The 22,261-nt window shown below is 40.3% G+C and overlaps 1 protein-coding gene across 9 annotated transcripts in view; it reads right to left on the reverse strand.

The window, feature by feature from the left end:
* MEF2C (myocyte enhancer factor 2C) overlaps positions 1 to 22,261 on the reverse strand; it is a 170,951-nt gene that overhangs the window by 37,862 nt on the left and 110,828 nt on the right. For 4 of the 9 annotated variants that reach the window (XM_007467385.1, XM_007467389.1, XM_007467390.1 and 1 more), the window contains one exon: positions 6,046 to 6,189. The exons of 2 other annotated variants lie outside the window; for them this stretch is intronic. In XM_007467385.1, the coding sequence (XP_007467447.1) occupies positions 6,046 to 6,189 (144 nt within the window). Of the gene's footprint in view, positions 1 to 5,845; positions 5,984 to 6,045; positions 6,190 to 22,261 lie in introns of all 9 variants that reach the window. 3 more of the 9 variants (XM_007467387.1, XM_007467388.1, XM_007467384.1) reach the window with 2 other exon arrangements.

The following is a 22,261-nucleotide window of genomic DNA, read 5'->3' on the forward strand; positions in this document are numbered from 1 at the left end:
TTTCCCTATTTTTACAAGATCAATTAAGGTGTTCGTCAAATAACGTTCCCTTTCATCAAGGTGCTAAAGGTCTTTTGCTATGAAGTAATACATACCCTAGTCTACTTCTTATTATATTAATTGAATATTTTGTTTTTGTTTTTGTTTTGCGGTATGCGGGCCTCTCACTGCTGTGGCCTCTCCCGTTGTGGAGCACAGGCTCTGGACGCGCAGGCCCAGCGGCCATGGCTCACGGGCCCAGCCACTCTGCGGCATGTGGGATCCTCCCGGACCGGGGCACGAACCCGTGTCCCCTGAATCGGCAGGCGGACTCTCAACCACTGTGCCACCAGGGAAGCCCTGAATATTTTTATTCAAAGAAGAATGTTTAGGAAGATACTATATTAACATAAAAAAGTACAAGCTTACAACTTACTGTATATTATTTTCTGAGAAGACACTATAATTTACATACATGATATGACTCAACCATTTCAACATCCCTTCACTATAGCTATAATCCTTTTTAAATTGGTGAGATTAAGTAAGTGGCCCAAGGTCATCTAACTAGGGACTGAGCCTATTGGTTTTGCTACTAAATCACCATGCAACACAGTACATGTTTTTGGATAGAAGTAAAATATTTCAGTCAGAAATTATACTGTGAAGTGAGTATGGGCTGCATATTAGTAGCTTATTATTTATGATCCACAAACATACTGAATTAATTGGATTCTCATGGAACGTGGCTGAACGTCCACGTTGGGGTGCATGCTTATGCCCACTGATGCCAGGGTGTGACGGAGGGCTTGGGGAAAAATACACCCTAAAGACTCCTATCATTCATATTTACTCAGATTTGGTATTTTAAAGCTTTCTTTTGGTTACAAATGTTTTAATCCGTATTCACTATTACTACTTATAAATGTTTACCTGGGAACCTAAGGATCTGCTGTAAAACTACCTCTCCCCTGAATATTCTACAGAATATCGATTGTGCCTCAGTAGAGAGCAAAGCCAATACCTCCCTCCTCCCCCATGCTTATGTCCACATCCAAAATAAACAGGATGATTAATAATCATTTAATAAATTCTGAACCACTCTACTAACCAATTTAGTGAAAGTCTCTCTATTCCTCTCTTCCTCTGACCATCATCCCCAAGAGTTATTCAGTTTCCAGAATTCTGGACTGTAAACAATTTTTTTTTTTTTTTTTTTTTTTTTTTTTTGCGGTACACGGGCCTCTCACTGTTGTGGCCTCTTCCGCCGCGGAGCACAGGCTCCGGACGCGCAGGCCCAGCGGCCATGGCTCACGGGCCCAGCTGCTCCGCGGCATGTGGGATCTTCCCGGACCGGGGCACGAACCCGAGTCCCCTGCATCGGCAGGCGGACTCTTAACCACTGCGCCACCAGGGAAGCCCGACTGTAAACAATTTGATGAGAGTTATTATAAAACTCTCTTGTGATTGGCTAAACAGAAGTCAGATATAATTCTGATATGAGCATACTTCAGAAACTCACAATTCATAAAATACGGTAACATCTGTTGCATTCTATCTTTGGCTTTGTTTCCTTATCTGTATCAGGAACTGGCTAAATAATTTAAAAATCAAATTATAAGCTTAAATACGACCATAGTAAGGTATTTCAGGGAATGAGGAAGAACATCAGCCTTTGTATCAGAAATCTCAGCTGCAGTCCAGGTGGTGTAATAAAAAGCAACTTAACTAGGCAAGTCATTTAATCTCCCTTGAACTTATGTGGGACCTGAAGTGGCTGCATCCATAAAAGAGACCAACCAGCTCTAGATGCTTTAGGAAATGCCAAAGCTATAATAATGTACCCATGCCTATTAGAAACTGGCATTTTTCTTTTTCGTCTTGACTTTTCAAAATTAAGGAACTTAAAAGCACCTAAATTTTTAAAAGTTTTGTCTGAAAAGCGAAAGCCAAAAAGTCATTAAAAACTCCAAACTTGCAAAGATTTCAGGGCCGGGCTTCAAATTTTAGAACCCTCAAGATAGGAAGGAAGAAGGAATTTGGGGTGATTAAAATGCTATAGGCAGGACTGGCTGTATAATTTGCAGGGCTCAGGGCAAAATGAAAATGTGGGGCGCTTGTTAAAAAATTACTAAGAATTTCAAGATGGTGACAGCAGAGCATTTAACCAAGTGCAGCCCTAGGAGAGCAGGGCCCTGCGTTAACTGCACAGGTCACACGCCCTTGACACTGGCACTGGCTTTTTCATATAGGCATGAGAGCTAAACAGCTTCTAGTTTCTATCCCTGAACAAACTGATTATGGTTGCCAAAGTGAGTCATCGCAGTCAAGAAAGGTATCAACTCTTATCCAAACCCCATGATTTTCCCAAACTTACCACAAGGAAAAGTCCAATAAAATATTTTTTAATAAAATATTTTTACCTAATGTTTAATAAAATATTTTTACTTAATTTTTACCCTCTTTCATTCAATGTGAATGACTGAACTGAATCCCTTTTTTGGGCCACTACTGACACCCTTAACTTTTTTTTTTTTTTTTTTTTTTGTGGTACGCGGGCCTCTCACTGCTGTGGCCTCTCCCGTTGCGGGGCACAGGCTCCGGACGCACAGGCTCAGCGGCCATGGCTCAAGGGCCCAGCTGCTCCGCGGCACGTGGGATCTTCCCGGACCGGGGCACGAACCTGCGTCCCCTACATTGGCAGGCGGACTCTCAACCACTGCGCCACCAGGGAAGCCCCACCCTTAACTTTTGATCAACAATTACCAGGCTGCTGAGAACTAGCAGAGAAAAGAAGCACACAATGCTGATGACTAGTGACTACCGTGTGCTGGTATCCAAATCCCCTCCAGGCTGCCCCACGACTCTGGCCTGTGCTCACTACCCCCTCCATCCCCAGTTCCTCACAATATCTACACCCACGTCACTCTCTCCCAAGCCCCTGCTCCCCCATCTCAATAGCTATAGAAACTGAATTCAGTATAAAAACAGAGGTCATTAGGTGGTCACCCCCTCAATTTCCCTCTCCCACCTACCACCCTGACTACATCTGCAAATCCTTCCCATTCCCATCCCAGCCCCCTTCCCTTCCTTGAGAAGCTTTGCCATTTTATCCCCATTGCACCTACACGTCCCATCTTTTCCTTCCTTCAAGCATTCCTCCTCTACATATAAATCATCTCAAGTGCTTTTCCTCTTAACTCCCTCCTTGATCCTAGTTACAGTATTATTTCTCTCTCTTCACAGCCCATTATTTGAAGAAAATGCATCCGTACTGTCTATTTCCACTTCCTCCTGGTCTCTCTCAACCAGTCCTGCATTCACTCCTCCTTCCCTCAGCCCATTTCCTAATTCCTGGTTCCTCAAATGGTGCTGTTTTTTCTCACTGTGAAGCCCAGCATGAACCATGGCAAACCCCACATGAGGAAATGCTGGTCAACATGATTCCAAATCATCCATGAATTATTTCATGTAATTGAGGAATAAGGGCATAAATTAGATTATACTGACAGGTGACTGCAATATTAAATTTTTCTATTTTAAAAGGGAAACTCTTCAACCTGGGTCTTTGAAATGGAAAAACAGTCTTGTAATGTTTTTAAAGAGGTAGTGACACTCTCTCCATACAAAGGGCAGAGTGTCCTTGCCCTGCTGTAAATGTTTTAGCAGCTGTGGAAACTTTCAACAAAATTTACTTCCAGCAACTGAAAGCGATGTGCGAAAACTGGGCTTTTCATCGTGGAGACTGAAGCACTTACTGAAGAAACGACGACTTGGAGGCACAGCCTGGAGCTGTGTGGCTCCTTCTCACAGCTCTGCCTGTAAACTCTAATGTGGTTTTCCATCCCCTGCTGCACATCACTGCACCTCTTAAGAAATCATGTATCCTGATTTTGAACTCTACACGACAGGATGAAATATGGTGAGGGAATCCAGGTAGGCATTACACCCCTTTCCCCCTAGAGCATGGGCGAAATGATCCAATGTGCAAACACGGGCGTTCTCCCAGAACTTTGGGGATTAAAGCTCCACACACACATGGAGAGTGATTACCAGTCTTACACACACCACCCTTTTCCTCACTGTGCTGGGGATTCCTCCTGATACACCTAACGTGCTTCACCTTAACATCTTACATTCACAAATCTGCCCAGCAGCTCTAAACTAGTGTATTATATCGTGGGAGAAACTCAGGCCATCAGAACTAAAAACTGGCCCAAAGGAGCTGTTTCTTTCCTCCTTCTGGGCAAGACAGAATCCCAATAGACTTCATTTAAGAATTCTGGGTATAGGGCTTCCCTGGTGGTGCAGTGGTTGGGGGTCCGCCTGCCGATGCAGGGGACGCGGGTTCGTGCCCCGGTCTGGGAGGGTCCCGCATGCCACGGAGCGGCTGGGCCCGTGGGCCGTGGCCGCTGGGACTGCGCGTCCGGAGCCTGTGCTCCGCGGCGGGAGAGGCCACGGCAGTGAGAGGCCCACGTACCACACACACACAAAAAAAGAATTCTGGGTATAACAAGTATGCATTGCTGCATCTGATAGGAAATGTTTCATTTGACCAAGTGCCCACTGTGGAAATGCTGTATGTAGTACTCAGTTTTATGAAAACCTTTAAGAAGTCACAGCAGTTAGCTTTCCTTCATGATACAGTGTATTAATAATTCTGATTCAATAAAAGATTTCCTGTTGACATTATTTCATTTAACAAATGAAGCAGACATATATTTATGAGGACATGAAGTTTAATATGCATACATTTTATAAATAAGTTTTAAAGTATTCAATTTAATCCAGTACAGGTTGATTGCACACCTACTATGTGTAAAGCATTAATTTATCTTGTGAGTGCCATTGTGGATTTGGCCTGGAGCTTTTGTCCCCAGATATCTGCATTAAGGCCTGTTTTCACTGCAGTCTCTCTCAATCCTGTTTGAGAGTCTGTTTCCCCAACTTACAAAAAATGTACTTTTTTGAGAAAGGGATTAATTATCTACTGAGGAGCTTGTATACAATGACAGTTGGGACACTAACAGAAAGTTACTCAGAAAGCATGTGAACCTCACGTTGCATCACTTTATGTCACAAAATGAACATCACTTGACTAATGACAGAATAGAACAAAAGGTATGTACTTTCCCCCTTTACATATGGGCAAACAAAATAATACATGCAGAGTTATTTCTCTTAAATATCTGGCAAGGCATATGATTGATTGTTAGGAATTTTTTGACTTGGTTAAGACAAAATTTAGCCAAATGTTAAAGCGTGGAAAATGTTGGTATAGGCAAAGCGAATATTCTGACAAAGCTTTAAAATCACCCCATCACACAAACATGTTGAAATCTTACCATTAGGTTGTCATGCAGTCTGTTTCTCTGCAGCGAGCATTAGCTTTAACCCTTCAGTGCTGCTGCTGAATTTCATGTTTAGGGAGAGGGCTGAAGCTTCATTCAGGAATAAGCTTGTACTTGGGTGACGAGTGTCAGTTTACACGAGAGAACTGCAGTTTCACTCGTGTATCTTTACAGTCAGTCCTCGCTCAGGAGACTTTAGTGTTTGACGAGTGCCTGGTGATTTGTGCGGACTGTGTGTTTAAGAGATTATGTAAATTCAGTGTGTGTCACACAGATCTTTCTCTTCCTCCTGTGAACTTGCTACCTCCGAATAAACTTCTTGATGGCACGTCTTTTGGATGACAAAATTTCAGCAACCCTTAGGGTTTGCTTTCTAAGTGACTGCCCTTGGGATGAGATGGCTATTTTCTGGGTTTGACTTTGCAGTGTTTCTTAGAGAAAGCCCTCACTGAAAGGGTTAAGGTAAGTTACTGCAGCAGTTATCAGCAGACCAGCCATCTACCTTTGGTACTTACAGGAATTTTATGGCTCTTGATCATATTATCAAATTCTTCATTAATTTTTTTGTATTTTTCTTCAGTGCGTGGGGTGAGTGCATAAGAGGAGTCGGGATCGGGGCTTTCACAGCCTTTGTTTTCTTTCTTGTTCAAGGCCTGCCAGGTTCAGAGAAATAATATCAAGAGTAAAAAAAATGAAGGGTGTTTTGAGTACTTACACACAATCTTTGCCTGCTGATCATTAGATCAATATCTTCGTTAATTTTCCTGTACTTGTCCTCAGACTCAGGGCTGTGACCTACTGAATCGTCTGCATCAGGATCTGGGCTGTCACAGCCATTAAGGCCCTTCTTTCTCAATGTCTGAAATACATAATTTGGAAAGTTCAAACCTAGACAAAGGCTGTAAAAGACATTCAGGGGTGTCACAGACGTTCAAGCTTGCCAGTATTTTAGGTGATTACATGTGCTATATTACATTAGGGTAAAGAAAAACCGTAGAAAGACACCATGAGTCATTTCAACAGTGCACTCATTACTACTTAAAAAAAAAAAGAAAAAGGGAAATATTCCTTCTGCAACCAAATTCAATGAACAAAGATGGTATGAGGATTGAAGGTTCATGATCTGGAATTCATATGTGCCCCAAACATCTAGTGACAGACGATCACAGAATACAAATAAGGGGGCAAATTGCAACACTATTTTCCCACAGAAAAATTAGAAGTTAGGACATTACACAATGATTTCAGAAAATGTGATCATGACAAAAGCAGAAATGGTGGCAACAGATCCTTAGTTTGAGTTTAATATAATGGTTGGCACTAGAAGTGTCCTGCCACCCCTCTGGATGTGCACTTGACAGCAAAAGGTGGTAGGAGAACCCAGCTAACATTCTCACCAAGTACCCATTAAGAATGTTCAGACCCTGTGATCATAAGGTGAATCACCTTTGTTTAGTCTGGTTAGAGTTCTATATGTGTGAAAACCTGTACTGAAATTGATAATACTGAGAAGTTGTCTGCCTAAACAGAGGCTGGAAAGAAAAGGCAACAGAGCTGAGCTTAGGGCTTCATTATCATGACCTGAGTAAGGAAGCCAAAGAACACTGCAGAGAGGTAACCAAGTCAGTAACTACTGAAGCAGCACACGTTCCTCCTGGCTGCAGCTGAGGAGGGTCAGCCTGAGACTGCCTCCTGGCACATGAGAGTGAAAAGTCAGTGCCTCTTCTCGAGCCTCCTGTCTCCTGAATGTATGTCTTGGTCTAGTTTCAGCTGTCACAGAGGGATAAATACTCATGTATAACACTGTAACAGGAAAAGTATGAGTCAGGAGTTTGACTTTCTTTTTTTCTTCTTTTTAAAATTGATGGTTGTCAACTTAGTTGGACACGATCCTATTTACAGAGATAGTTACGTTTTTAGAAATTATAAAACTTCTGATTAATCAATCACACAGCTTGCCATGTTAACTTTTAATAGACTAGCAACATTTCTGAATTTTCCTGGTACTACCAAATCGTTTATAAAGAGCTTTGTACCTAAGTGTCTCTTATCAATGGAAAGTTCAGCAGAGCTCATCTTTATTAAAGACCGAATTCACATACAAATAAAGCAAAAGCTGTGACATCAAGCTAAGAACTCAAAGCTGAGATAACACTCCATTTTTAATTCATGCAATTGGGGAAAACAAATAAAATGACATGAGTTAAAAAGGGGGTGTCAGTCTTAAAAATTTAAACTCCTTGGCTCTTATTGATGTGTAACAAATGTAACATTTTAAAAATTAGTTTCTGAGGCACTAAAGATTTTCAGTTAAAATCAAACTGAGACCATTTTGAATATGTCTATGATACACTGTGGCTCTGTAAATATTTATTAATGTTATAGTGATATAATATAACAAATAAACATATGGTTACAGCTTATTATGTGGTACAATGTTTGAATATTAAAATGAATATTTTGACACACGGTGATAAAATATACATTTACAATCTTGGGGAATTTATAACTGGTGGGGCCACCTGGCCCCCTATCATGGATCTACAGCTATCATTTTTCACCCAGAATAAGTACTCCTAGAGGGTTCCTACAATAATACTATAGAGGACGCCACAATACGTTAGAATAACAATTTTATTTGCTAACTTAATTTCCTATATTTTAAACTCTTTTGTTAGCATTATCTCAATCACAAAAGCATTCTTCCGGGTGATGACTATTTGTATTATGATGTGGTTCTGCTTTGATCTCCACATATCCTTGAGCTTTTAAGAATAATTTCTGAGTGTCTTGCATCATACTCCACGAATTCTTCATAAAAATTCACTTATGCAGAAAAAAATATGTAAGATCAAGAACATATTATCTGATATTTTTTCAGAATTTATCTACTGATATTTCTCTAGGGCATGTTAAGAATATTCTTATATAAACCCCTCATTTAAGGTCTTATCTGGTATAACATTAATTTACAGTCTTATCTAGACAGTAGATTTTTCAATGTGCACCCGAATCTTTTATCCAATAAATCTTCTTGTGAAAACTATAGTTGTTTTGATGTGCAGATTTTTGACAACAGAACGCAAGGGTTAGGAGAGGTCTATCAACTGTCATTACAATCCATCTGGCACTTACATGTGTGCTAAATATTCTTACAAAGCTTTCAGGGGTAGATATTGTGTTTGGTTTATAAAAATTCAAACATCAATTATACTTTATTGAAAGAGCTCCACAAATATTAACTCATTATCTCTCACAAATCTTCCATGAAGATTTCAGGAAACCTTATGCCAGGTCTCAGGCCAGCATGGCCCAGCACAATGGCCCAAGGCTCCCGCCTCCTGCCAGGCCACTGTGTGGTCACCCTGCCCCTGCCTAGGCTTTCCCACACTTGTGAAGTGCAAAGTGAGAGATGTGGAATAGACCTCTCCCACTCATATGTAACTACAGCAGTGGACTGAACACTGAAATAAATTAGGTAGAATTGAAAAAAAAATTAGGGTGTGGGAAAATTGTAAGTATAAAACTATGGCTAAAATGTTGATAGTTCTTCGATGTCAAGCTTTAGACCAAGTGGGAATGCTCGTTGTTCAATAAAACATTTCTCAGTTTATAGGTTAAAAAATGAATTAGATCGATAAGCTCCTTTATACCTAAAGACTTATATAAACTATTACGTAAACAAAGCAAGTGGCATGAGGTCACAAAGGAAATCGCAGTGATGGGAATAAGAGGGAAACAGTGGCTCATTTTCTCCCAGTAAATTCTTCTCATATCTGACTACATCATCCTACAATGAATATCACCACTATTTAAGTAATGAAATATCTCTACCATTTAAAGGCACTTATAGTCTTATTTCAAGTTATATTATGTTATTTAAAACAGGAGCATTTTGAGAAATACAAACACAAAACCCAAAAGCATACTGAGCTCTAAATTCCCATAATCACATAACCAGAACATTGAAAAAACTGTTCAAAAATATTACTCTCAGCTGAGAGCTTGTAGAACACATTTCTGCTAAGTACAGATTATTACAGTGGAATTATAAAGCTCTGAAAATGGAAGTAATGGCACAAACTTTACCATAGTTTGAATGTGGAACTGTAAGACTAATCTTATCTTTATTATATTAAAAATCTACAGCTGTTTAATTATGACAAAAGAATTAGTATTAGATTCAGCCAAGTCTGTCTTTATCACAGTAATAAATAGCTGATATTAACTAAAGGGATTACTAAATGGATAAATAAGCATCATTCCCTACGGCCTTTTTCTAGTAAAATCAAAATCTCTGTCACTGGCCTTTGAAAGATTCTCTGATCTTTTATAAATGTTACTGGTCAGGTAATGTAGGCACTTAAATCATTATTCTTTCACAGGGGCTAGAAGTCCTGGATGTATATATTTTAAGCGTCTCTCAGCTGACTATGTTCTGAGAGATTTATTCTGTATGTCAAGATAAGGCAAGAGATCTACTGAAACCACCAGCTTCCCTTGCTTCGTATCTAAAGAAACTCTTCCCTCAGAGAACTCTGTAAATCTGGAGTCAGCATTCCATGTGAGAGTGACACTTGTGGGGTAGATCACTGACTGCAGAGGCTTCTGGGATGTTTTCACAAGGCAGAGACTGTCATGCAGTGAGCTGAGAACAGCCTTTTCTGAGAGGAGTAATTAGATTGACAGAAGGTGACATACTCCAAACAATAAATGGGAAAAGGAGTGCAGACAGGTAATCCAAAAACCACGTGGAATCTCCCCTCCCAGACATGTGGACATATGGACACTGCATTATTACATTTGTTCATTGGGAAAACTTGAAATACATATAAACTGACAGTGATAGGTGACAGGTGCCTCAAAAATTCTAATGAAATCGATGTAGGGAACAGATTCTATTTCATTACTAAAAGGAATATAAATGAAAAAGAATGCCACATGGAGCTCTCATATCTTGTCTTAGACATTATGTTATCAACTAGAAAATCCCTTCTGTATACAGTGGTTAAAACTGGCTTCCCCTTCCTAATTTATTTCTTGTTAGTAGAAAAGAAATATCTAATTATTGGCCTTTTTCAATGTATGAAGACTGTAATATTTTATGTTGATGCTATTTAAGTAAAATTTAGCTTCTTTCAGAGACCCACCATCACAGATTAAAAGCTTCCCATCATTCAATTTATTTCCATGTCTGCAGTCTTAGTTCTCAAGAATACATTATTTCCATCATCTTCCTTTTTCTGTGCCTCCCCATTTCACAGCAGAAATTTTAAATCCCCTTGTGAAAAAACCCAAAATACTCGTACTAATTTTTGTTAAAATTCAAATAATCACCCTTTCTTGCACAGCTAGCATTACCCTTCAAAGGGCTGATGTATCAAGAACACATGCAGGAATTGTTATTATAAGTTGAGTGAATGTCCTGTTCACACAAAAGTCAAGAAAAAAAAGACGTCAACTTAGGAAAAATGGCTTCCTCTCTCTGATATTAAATCATTTTTGTGCTTGTCTATCACAGCTTTATGAAGATAAGTGTCTGCTCTTCACAAGCTGAATAATCTTTAGAAAGCAGTGAATCCACACAGGCACAGGAGGTGCAGTTGAAATGGAGACTGCCCTTCACTGAACTTTCTAAGTGCATTTCACAAATACCCTCCCACCCTGGTACTGATATTCACAACACTGCTGCTTCCAGGCCCTTCAGTATCTGTGGAGTGGCTGCCACCCTAAGGACTGTGCTCAATGTCTTACTTCATTTAAAACACATTCAGCAAATAATTACTGAGAACCTACTATATACCAGACACTGTTTTGTGTATCTGTAGAGAAGCAGGCAATACAAATTCAAACTAAAAGCTCTGACCTGACCTATAATATTGTATGTTTTTTGGTGATTTCTAGCACAGATTACTTAGGCTGGGGGAAGATCAGGTGCCAAGAAATTCCTCCGCAAGTTTTCATAATCAAAACTGTAAGCATTGTCTGTATTCTTTCCTTGTTCCATCGTTCTTCTTTGTTCTTAATATAGAAATGAAAAGGCACATTAAAATACTGTGAATTTAGTAAATCAGTAGGTAGACTTTAATTAGACAAGCAAATCATAGCTAGTATAGAGTATGCAAAAATTAAATATTATCCTAAATTATCCATGTGTGGTGAAAATTTTCATAAGAAATCAAAAACATAAACCTTAATAACACTACATTTCTCTAGGTTATTAATGCTCACTCTAACCAGATAGTAACTCCTATTCGGGTAAGGCTGGGGAGAGCTGGAGAGTTTCACTGTTTTGATTTGTTCCTTTTTCTTCAAAAGACAATCCTCAAATTGGACTTGAAAGTTTTTTCACTGAATAATTTTTCATCTTTAAATACTGGAAAGAAAAGACTGAAGACTTGAAGACTTTTAATGTATAGACCTAAAGAAATAGCCAGCCACTCCCCCTAATGGCCACAAATTCTTTCATATAAGTATTTAGAGGGTGATAGTTCCTAGAATTACTGATACTCTAATACCGGATGAGACCACCAAGGACCATCTGGCTCCTCCCCATGCCTTCCAGAGGTGCTTGCTGCACAAGCGCTGGCCTTTCATATCTCATGCCCTTGCTCAAGCCAGGCTCTCCTACTGGAAGGACCCCACCAGTATCTGTTCCCTGTATGCAGACAGTCCTCCTCCAAGTGAGAGCTGACACAACCTCTCCTCTCGGTAGGCTTCTCTGATCACCAGGACTGAATTAATTTCTCCCTAATTCATGCACTCATTTATTGTATACATTTTTCTATTAGAGCTTTTACCGCAAATTATTATGTGTTTGTCTCCACTGCTAAATCGCTAGGTAATTAAAGCAACTTCCTTTATTCACTTTTGAAGTTGCGATATAGAACAGAGCCTGACACACTGTAGGTGCTCAGTAAATGCTTGCTGAATGAACAGAACACACATTCAACTTCAGTGATACTGCACGCAGAGGTTTTGCGACTGGACAGAGGCTATTTGGTTGGCTGAAGGTGAAAATGGTAGTGGGATCCAGACCTCTTGACACATATTACTAAGTGCTACTATGTCAGGTGTTGTCTGTGGTCCTCTGGATGTTAAGAATGCTTTTTCTGAATATATGATCAAGATAATTTGTTTACATGTTTTTCTCTTCCCATGAGTGAGCTCCTGGAGGTTAGGCACTGCTTACTAGTCATCTTGTATCACGAGGATTTAGCACAGGGCCTGCCATGAGGTAGAAGCTTAATAAATGTTTGCAGTATTAATGACAGACTGAATGGATGGATGAACAAAACAGGAAGAAATGCTAGAGGGAGAAAGTGTAGTCTCAGTGTAGGAGTTCTGCAACTGCAATTTTCTTTTTTCACATTTTATATTATTATTTCACACTGTTAGAAGTCAGTTATTATTTTAGTCTTTTTAAGTAACTGTTACAAAGTGACTATTTTCTGAAATGTACTGTTTTAAACTTAGAAAGCAATGCAGTAGAGGCATAATGTGTACTAGGAATGAAGTTGATCATAACTTATCAGGAGATTTATATCATTAAATACTTAAAATCTGGTATATTGGTCTACATATGGAATGTCAGAAAAACTGAGCATTCATGAAATCTTTAAGGGAGAAAAGCCATTAGTATATCATCTCAGTGATGAAATGGGTAGCAGGAAAAAGGGGTACAGAATTCAGCACAGAAGGAGAAAAAAGGGAGTGGTATTTTAGGCAGCATGTATAAGGTTAGAAAAGGAAAAGCAGAAAGCTTAAAGAAAGGAATACAGGGAAACTTTTGGGAATGTGAGTCAGATACTATAAATTTGAAATGAGTATGTTTCAGAATTCTTGGGCAAAGTTCATTTTTTTCCCCATTCCTGGATACTAGTTGCCTGCTCCACTGTTCTCTGGCTTTGACATTGGTCTTATTCTGGGCCAATCTTAGCCTGGAGGATTCATGAAAAATCAGGGTGATGCTAGGGCCAAACAAATGATTCAGGCTTCCTCAGGATAGGTCAGTGGCTTCGCATTTTTATTAAGGTTTCTTCCACCACACCTCTTTTGGAACCTGGACAGGCATGCATCAAGGAGGCTGGCCTAGAACAGGACTGAGATGGGCAAGTTTGGCATGAAATGTCTCCTGACATTCTGAGTCCAGGAGAGATCTGAAGTGAAACATGAAACAGGGAACGTTTTAATATACAATGACTGAAATGCATGCTAAAATATGCAGGTAATCCTAATAATCTATATAAAGCAGGCTAAGAAAATAAAGGCTGGAATACAAAACAAAAATCTGAGATATAAAGGATCAAACTGTAGATGAGTTTGAAAAATGGATGATGTTAGTGATTTCTTAAATAAGGAAGGAAAAGATAGGCAGAATTATAAATTAAACAAAGGTTGAGAAAGAGAGGAGAGAAGCAAATGAACAAAGACCAGGAAGCAGGATTTTTGAAAGTACAAAATATGAATGCAATTCATCTACTAACCTTTTTGGACTATGACATTTTACTGGCAAATAGGTTACAGGGATAAAAAAGCAGAGATTGGGGCACTGATTCTTTAAAAATAACATGTTGAAGCATAATTTATAAACCATTAATGACTTATTTTAACAAAAGAAGATGTATATGTTATCTTGAGTAATGACAGTAAGGTCAAATCATTATTTTTGTTTCCCTGTAGCTCGTATCTAGTTGTAAATGCCTTTTTATTCAAGTTGGGCCAGTGTGTGATTAGTCATTTGAAAAGGGAGTAGCCTTCACTGCCTTATTTTATCAGTCAGCTCGGGATTATACTTAGTCATCATACTTCCTCATTTCTGTACGATTCCCCTGATCTCTGCTACATCATTGATTTTCCCATTTATATTTTTGATTCCATCCTCTCCTTTCACCCATTGCCCTCCCAACTTTCCTTTCCTAGGAAACATCACAACTTAGTTGCTGGAGCTGGAGACCCAGAAATCACCCGAGACTCCACCATCTCTTGACTCAACCATCATTGTTTTTCTACTTGGTCTCCCCACTTTCCAGTTAATCATTCTTCCTTCTTTTGGCAGGGTCTTATTAAAATGCAGATCTAACTGTATCACTGTTCTCCTTATAAACCATGGTGGCTTCCAACAGCCTCACCCACTAGTTTTCACAGCAAGCCCTCCGCCTGCCTTTCCGACACTATTTCCTCTCTTCTCCCCCAGCACTCTAGGTTTTGCCAAGGGGGAACTTCTCACCACTTCCCAGGTTAGGTAGCCCCTGTAATAACACTGCTTCGATATGTATCATTTATTCTTGTCTGGAATACCCTTCTTTACTCCTCTCTGCTACACAAACCACAGTCATCCTAGGACATCTATTACCTAAGGCATCACTTACTCTGCGAAGCTTCTTCCTAGAAGCTTAGAGACTCCCTTCCCTGTACCCCTAGAATCCTTACCTTTTTGTGTTTTAAATATGTGGTGCTTTATATTGTTATTTATCTTTTAACATGTCTGCTTCACCACCTGACAGTGAGTTCTGTTAGGGCTGGGTATTTCTGGCTCCTGACAGAAGGTCTGATTAATATATGTGGGCTCAATATATGTTCTCAGTAACTGTTCATCGGATGAATGAATAAGCAAACAAATTTGACAGTCATACTTTCTAACGGTGACAGACTAACTGGAATGAGTTGGGTGGTCTCCTCAGGTGACAGTGTTTTTTATTTTAATAAGATTGGTAAGTCAAAATTCAAGGAGCGTGAGTTCTGGTAGGTTAAAGCAATCTCCGTAATTACTTCATGACTGTGGCACAGGATATCCCTGTGGAGAATAGAGGGAACAGTGGAGGTAATATAGAATATTGTATACGGCACACAAAGGGTTGGGATCCTTTGTGTTTAGAATTGCTGAGTCCTGGGAACCACGGGCTGATCCTTTTCAGGCTCTCAAGTCTTTTGTGGCTATTGGTGCTCTAGGTTACCACCAGGAGGACATACACACAGTAAGAACCAAAAATACTGCAAGAGGTGCTTTTGTGCATTCCCTTCTCTGTTTCTAGGTTTTCCCTCAGAAACAAGGGCACTACCTTTGATGTAAGTTTAAGAATCTTTGTTAGTTGGGATCTATAGTTTATCACTAGCTTATCAGAAAAGAAGAGCGCTCTGTGTACACTCATAAAAGGCAACACAAAATAAAATAACACACAATAAAACGATTTGAGGTTGACAACTGACTGACTCAAGTCCTGACAATTTTGATCACACCTGAGAATGGTACCTGAGATAGCCAAATCTCACTTCTGAGACAGCCAGCCACTCCCAGATGAAGGTTAAGTTGCTTCCTTTCCTAATACCTCTCGCCCACCCTGAGCCTCTGCCAGGCTGAAGAGAGGTAAAGAGCTCCAGTGGGCTTGGCCCTGGCTTACTCTCTCCTGAGCTGGCCCTTGGCCTGAGAGGGAAACCCTCTCTTTGTCATTCATTCTTACTGTTGTAGTTGCCATGTCTTAGGTCACAGGCCAGCCCAACATGCACCATTAACAGACTTTAGCCTGAGATATCACTGAAAACACTTTACCAAGTTTTTTTTTTTTTTTTTTTTTACCTCAATTTATTGAATGATGGGGAGAGAGATTTTCAAGGACCAATTCTGGATTGTGAACACAGATTTTATTTAGGGTTTCCTCACCTTCTTCCCCATGATACCTGACATTCAAACTTTCTTCCTAATTGATTTCTCTCTCTCCCCAAGAAACGAGCCCGCTCTCCAATGAGTGGCAATGAGCCATTCTCTATTGACACTTCTCAAGAGAAAAGTTTTGATTTTGGTTATTCTATAGTGATTGGGCAGCAACAATAGGAAAGGGCCTCTTATACTCCAGCTCCCCAGTCAGTATACCATGTGAGGAAGAGCCTAAATACCAATTCTGAGGGTTTTGCCTGGATCTGTGATATGCCAAATGGAAGACTAGTGTTGACAACTGTGTTAGCACACGCTGCTCAGTGCCTATATTGCTCTGATATGTCAAAATGAGGTATCAGGACTGCAGAGCGTTGTATGAGAACAATATACGAGTCACAGCTACTGTGGCTGCCAGGGGAGGGAAGAGTCTCAATGTGTTAGAACACACCCCCACGAGAGCAGAAACTTTTTTTTTCACCTCTGTATCCACAACAACTTGAATGTGCTCAGCACATGGCTAACACCCAGTAAATATTGTTGTTAATAAAAGAATAATGGAATCCTAGGCTGCAGCATCAGAGGTTCTTATTTAAGATGGAACCACAATGGGATCTGAAAACACACAGGGAGCAGTTGCTAGGTTTGTACTCAGGGCGTAGGCTGCTTTCACCCCTACCAACAACTCTCTAATTCCACATACGAATTTAAATTATAAACGGAAAGAATCATGAACTAGAGAGTTAATGGAATTAATATGTCTCTCTTTTATGCTTCCTCAGAATTTTGTAATTAATATTTATTTTATAATCTTGCTCTCTGTAGTCTTGTTTTATTTTATTTTCTAGATTATAAGATTTCTGTAGACAGGAAGTGTCTCCTGAGTGCTTTCTTTTTATCCTTGGCAACTAGTGCAGTAGACAGTAGAACGTTGCAAGAAATTGGTTAACTCTTTTGGATGGGCGTCATACATGGGAATACCTCTAAGGAGAGCCTGGTGACATATAATAAGGAGGCTCAGACAGATTAAGCAAAAGCTGGTGGGGATCCAAGCTTTTCCTTTAACACTGAAACTTCTCTCTCTCCATTCAACATTAGCAATGTTTGTGAGGTCTGTCAAAGGCTAGCAACCTTGGTCTCTAGCCTTACTCTTATGACTTGCCTCTTTCAATGTAGAATCCCCTGGAACTTGGTTAATACAGTATTAACATTTTTGTTTTATTGGCTAATATACTGGAAAACTTTCTGCTTAACAGAGAGTGCCCAAAATATCGTATGGTTGGGATGGTCACTGGTCAGGGACTGGGCCAGCTACACCAGTGGCTGGAAGGACACCACGGGACTTCATCAGTCTTGGTGTGTGGACAGGAAAGTAGGATGTACTCCCAAGCAAACAACAGGCCAGCACTGGCAGCCGGAAGTCAAGATGCAGGGAAGAAAGGCTCCTTATAGGTTCCAAGGGTTGTCCTGGAAGTAAGGTAGTTGTGCTGGATGTTAGGTTTGCAGGATGTTATCAACTGGTCAGGGAACAAATCTCTACCTGTCACACTCACATTAGGTATTAAGAAAGTCCCTCAGACTAAACCTCCAAATGCACAGCAGTACACTTAACAATGCTCCCTCCTTTCTTTTCTGCAAATAAATTTATTTTGGTTTATACCTCTCACCTCTCTCACCACATTAAAAACTACTGTGGGGGGGCTTCCCTGGTGGCGCAGTGGTTGAGAGTCCGCCTGCCGATGCAGGGGACATGGGTTCGTGTCCCGGTCCGAGAAGATCCCACATGCCGCGGGGCGGCTGGGCCCGTGAGCCATGGCCGCTGAGGCTGCGCATCTGGAGCCTGTGCTCCGCAACGGGAGAGGCCCGAGTACCGCAAAACAAACAAACAAACAAACAAAAAAACTACTGTGGGGAAGGAAAGGGTCTAATCTATTTATCTTCTACAGCTGTTATGTCACTATCACAAACCTAACACGTGGATTGGTAATGAGTGGTGGACTTTACATTCAATTACCTTGGGTAGGTGTCCAATGAAAAAAAGTTTGTTAAAATTGTACTTCTTAGTAATCAAGGAGCGTCAGGTAAATAAAAGGTGCTTAAAAATAAAAGTGCTTCAAAATCCTCAGGCAGTTGCTCAGTTCTAGCCCTTTTAAGGCTTTTGTTGTATTTACAAAACACACTGCTATCATTCTAGTCCAGGTCTTTATTTAACTAACCCGCCCTGCAGTCTCAGTGTGGTTCCCTCTGTGCAGTCACTATGCACCTGCCTCAGTGTCCACACAAGACTGGGCCCCTGGAGGGCAGGGCTGCGCCTTTTATCTGGGAATCCCTAGGACCAAGCAGAGCACCTGGCACCTAGAATTTCATAAATTAATATGAATTTTGAGTTCATTAGTCAAAGGGCCTCTCTATTCGCTTTCTTAACAATATAATTATTTCCAGATGGTACCAGCAAAAATAACCAGAGCATCTATGGGACAGACATCAAGAATGCCAGTAGCATTTCAAAGTCAGGACTCTTTATTCAACTTTCCACAGGGACTTGCCCTCTAGTTTCCTGGCTCTTTTGTTATTGGGGGTTGCTATCTCCTTGACTCACATTGTAGTTCCTGCTATTTTATAGTTTTGATGTGAAGGGTCCTTTCTCATTAGTGTAGACAATTATGAATTGAAGGTAATAATTAGAAATAAATAGGCCATAGGCCATCTACAAATGGATTCTGAAAATACCTAAGATACATTCCATTATGGCAAACTAGGATCTTCCCTTCTGGATTAAATATTTACAAATAAGATAAAATTCATAAGAAATGTTTTAGAAAGCCTAGTATTATTATCAAGTGCTGATCAAGGCCTACATACGCTGTCACCTTATTTTATGCGCAAATTTAAATTTTTGTAAATTTATGTGTCTAAATTAAATGACCTAGTAATTAAAATCAAACTCATTTCAATTCACTTTCCTTATGCTATGAATGTTATCTGTATATGAATCTGTGGGCCCAGAACCTTGGACCAACTGGTAGTTCATAAAATCACATTTCCCATGATGTCATACATTACACAGATAAGTAACATTCTTAGCTTTTGTATTCGGTCACCTTGCATTTCACAAGATGCTACAAAAGCTAGAGACAGTATTGACAAATGAAAACCGGAAAGGCAAGGAGAGTAAATATTTAAGGCAAGTAATGACAAGAATGAAGGGGAGAAAGAGAGGATAAATAGGAGATAGATAGAAAATACATAGTGGGAAAAGAGGGAGGGAGGGAATGAAAATGAGTGAGAGAGACAAGCCAAAATTGTTGTGAAAGAGAGAGGGAAAAAATAATCAAGTGAGCACCTCAAGTGATCCCCCTTGGTATGTAAGCTGGCCTCTCCTGGTATGCAGGCTCAGCACTTTATGATCTAACATAAAGCTTTATCACAGGCCATCAGCCAGTTTACTCATCCTGATACCCACCCCAGGCAGCGGCTCAGCACCTGTTGTCTAACTCAGTGAGGCCAAGTGGCAGCTGCCGGCCTCACAGACTGCTCTGTCCTCTGGCCCCAGACAGCCTTCTCTGATGAGTCTGTGTGGCCTTGGGCTCCAGGACCCTGTGGCGGTAGCTGCTTGCTTTTGTAGCCAGGATGGCTTTAATAACTTCAGGCATTATCACTGGAAATGTACTGCAGCCTGATTTTTAAGTTTGGTATTTCAACTTCCGTAACTTATGAATTCTCAGTGATTTTGTTAGTTCAGTGGTGAACTAAGATTTTTCATTTGTGCAATAATTTCTTCCATATTATTCATTAGGTGATTACAAAAACAACATTTCCTCTTCTATGGCGCGAAGAGGAAATTAAACCAGTCTTCCCGTACTATCAAAATATTAATTTTCGCCTTAACTGAAACTGTTCCTCAGCAATAACACCTACCATTTATTGAGCACATACTGTGTGCCAGGGACTGAGCCTGTAGCTTGGCATGGATCTTTTTTTAATCCTCACAGCCACTCCTCCACTATGACTGTCATTCTACAGGTGAAGAAAAAGAAGGGCGAAGTGGTTCAAGAACGTGCTGAAGTCCACCAAGCTAGTTAGTGGTAGAAGCAACTTAACCAACTCATGTCCAAGCCCCAGAATTAGCTCTCTTAGCTATCTCACTATTCCGCCTCTGCAAACTCGCCCCCTTATAAAGACTGCCTAAATTATGCCTATGTGTTCTTTGAACACTTACTCTCAGGTGAAATTGGTTAATGGTTGACAAATCTTATTTTTCCCTAAAGGGATACATTTGTAATCGAATTCATTTTCTGATGAATGAGCTTATCTAAAACGTTTTCCCTGTTGTGCTATTGGAATATCCACTGCAGAGAGGGGAAGGCCCCTTCAATAATATTTTGGATGCAGCTACCTAATGAAAATGAAGGGGAGATTGTTGAAAACCTAAGGAAAGAAAGGTGACTTAATTTTTTCAACCCCTATATATATATATATTTTTTTTTTTGCGGTACGCGGGCCTCTCTCTGTTGTGGCCTCTCCCATTGCGGAGCACAGGCTCCGGACACGCAGGCTCAGCGGCCAGGACTCACGGGCCTAGCCGCTCCGCGGCATGTGGGATCTTCCCGGACCGGGGCACGAACCCGTGTCCCCTGCATCGGCAGGCGGACTCTCAACCACTGCGCCACCAGGGAAGCCCATCAACCCCTATATTTTTAGGATGAAGAAGGAAGTCCTTTGCAATAACGTTTTGGCTGTATCTACCTGGGTGAAGTGTAGGTTTGCTGCAATTATTAAAACAACTTTGCAGGAAAAAGTTTCTGTTCCTAAGGAAAAAAGGTTGCTTTATATTTTTTGGTGCGTATATTCTTTAGATTCACACTCTAACTGCTCAGCCCTTCCCTTCAATTTGCTTGAGTAGATAAGTGATGCAAGGTTGGTAACTATGAGATGACATTGTTGCAGGGTTGAAGCGGGGTAGGTTGGGGAAAAGAGAAGAAATGCATGTTTTTATGGAGAAAGGGCAAAGCTGCAGGATCAAGGAGAAACCTTGTATGCATTATAAAAATTCTTCTTTTAAAACATGGGTACATAAGCTCTTTCCTTTCCTTTGTTTTCAAAATGATACTGATAACCCTGTTACTTTATAGGCCGGATGGGAGGAAAAGTAAAAGGAATGACTGTAAAAGTTCCCAATTTTTTCCAGCAGTTACAGGAAGACAGAGCAAGAAGTGAGATCTCCTTAAGTGAAAATTTCCCAGTCCCAAGGAAAAGGGGAAAACTGCAGGAGAATTTCAAGAACCACAAGACTTGGGTTTTGCATCTTGTCAGAAAATCCTCACTGTTAGTAAAAGCCTGGGGAAGGGCTGGCACGGACCTGACTCAGCAGAGAAATGCCACCCACAGTCACCCACTCTGCTTCCGCAGTGGCTTAGCTGCCCTGTTTTCTCTGGAGGATTCCCCAGCCAGGCCAACATACACAGGTCTCTCAGATGGGAAACTGGACTTTTTGAAAATTGAAATTAAACAAAGTTGCATAACATTTAAAAGAAGTTTACAATTATGATACGTGGCTTTTTACACAGGCTTAAAGTCAATTTTCTGTTGAATAAATAATATTAACCACATATTAACCACCTAATGGTTTAAAAATGCCTCAAACAGCCATCACCATCATTCTGAATAGAATCCCACTTCTTTTTAAAGTCTACTGTTAAAAGATGAGGGGAAACAGTATTATTAAAAGAGGAAGCAAAACACAGTCCAAAATCTGTTTCCATAAGATAATGCACATAATTGACTAATGGTCAGAGGAATCCAATCTATACCGAGATGAGGTATGAAGTCAAAGCAGATGTCTGGGAGAAGTTAGGAAGCCCCCCTACCCCAAATGATTACATGACTCCATTGCTGAAGCTAAAGGGACAGATAGAAATCAATGAAAGTTTTGTTGATCTGACATAGGAACTGGTACACAGGAAGATGGAAGTTATATACCTGAGTTCATCTGCTAGAAAAACTGCCAGTCTCACATGCACTGCACATATGTGGTGTGTGTGTGTGTGTGTGTGTGTGTGTGTGTGTGTGTGTGTGTATACTATACCATGAAGCTAAGAATTTTGAAAGGATCTTCAGAATTAATTCTGGGTAGATGCATTTCTGCATAGCTGTTTTAATCTTTTTCCCCCAGAGGGAAATATTTCACTTTCATAATTTAAATTCCACAAAAGTTCGGTTGTTTTATTTTAGGATGTTTGCAAACTGAATGATGGTGTCTAATGGAAAACAAAGTTCTTTC

This window comes from Lipotes vexillifer, unplaced genomic scaffold (assembly GCF_000442215.2).
Source record: "Lipotes vexillifer unplaced genomic scaffold, Lipotes_vexillifer_v1.1 scaffold1111, whole genome shotgun sequence".
In the NCBI taxonomy this organism is placed as follows: Eukaryota; Metazoa; Chordata; class Mammalia; order Artiodactyla; family Lipotidae; genus Lipotes; species Lipotes vexillifer.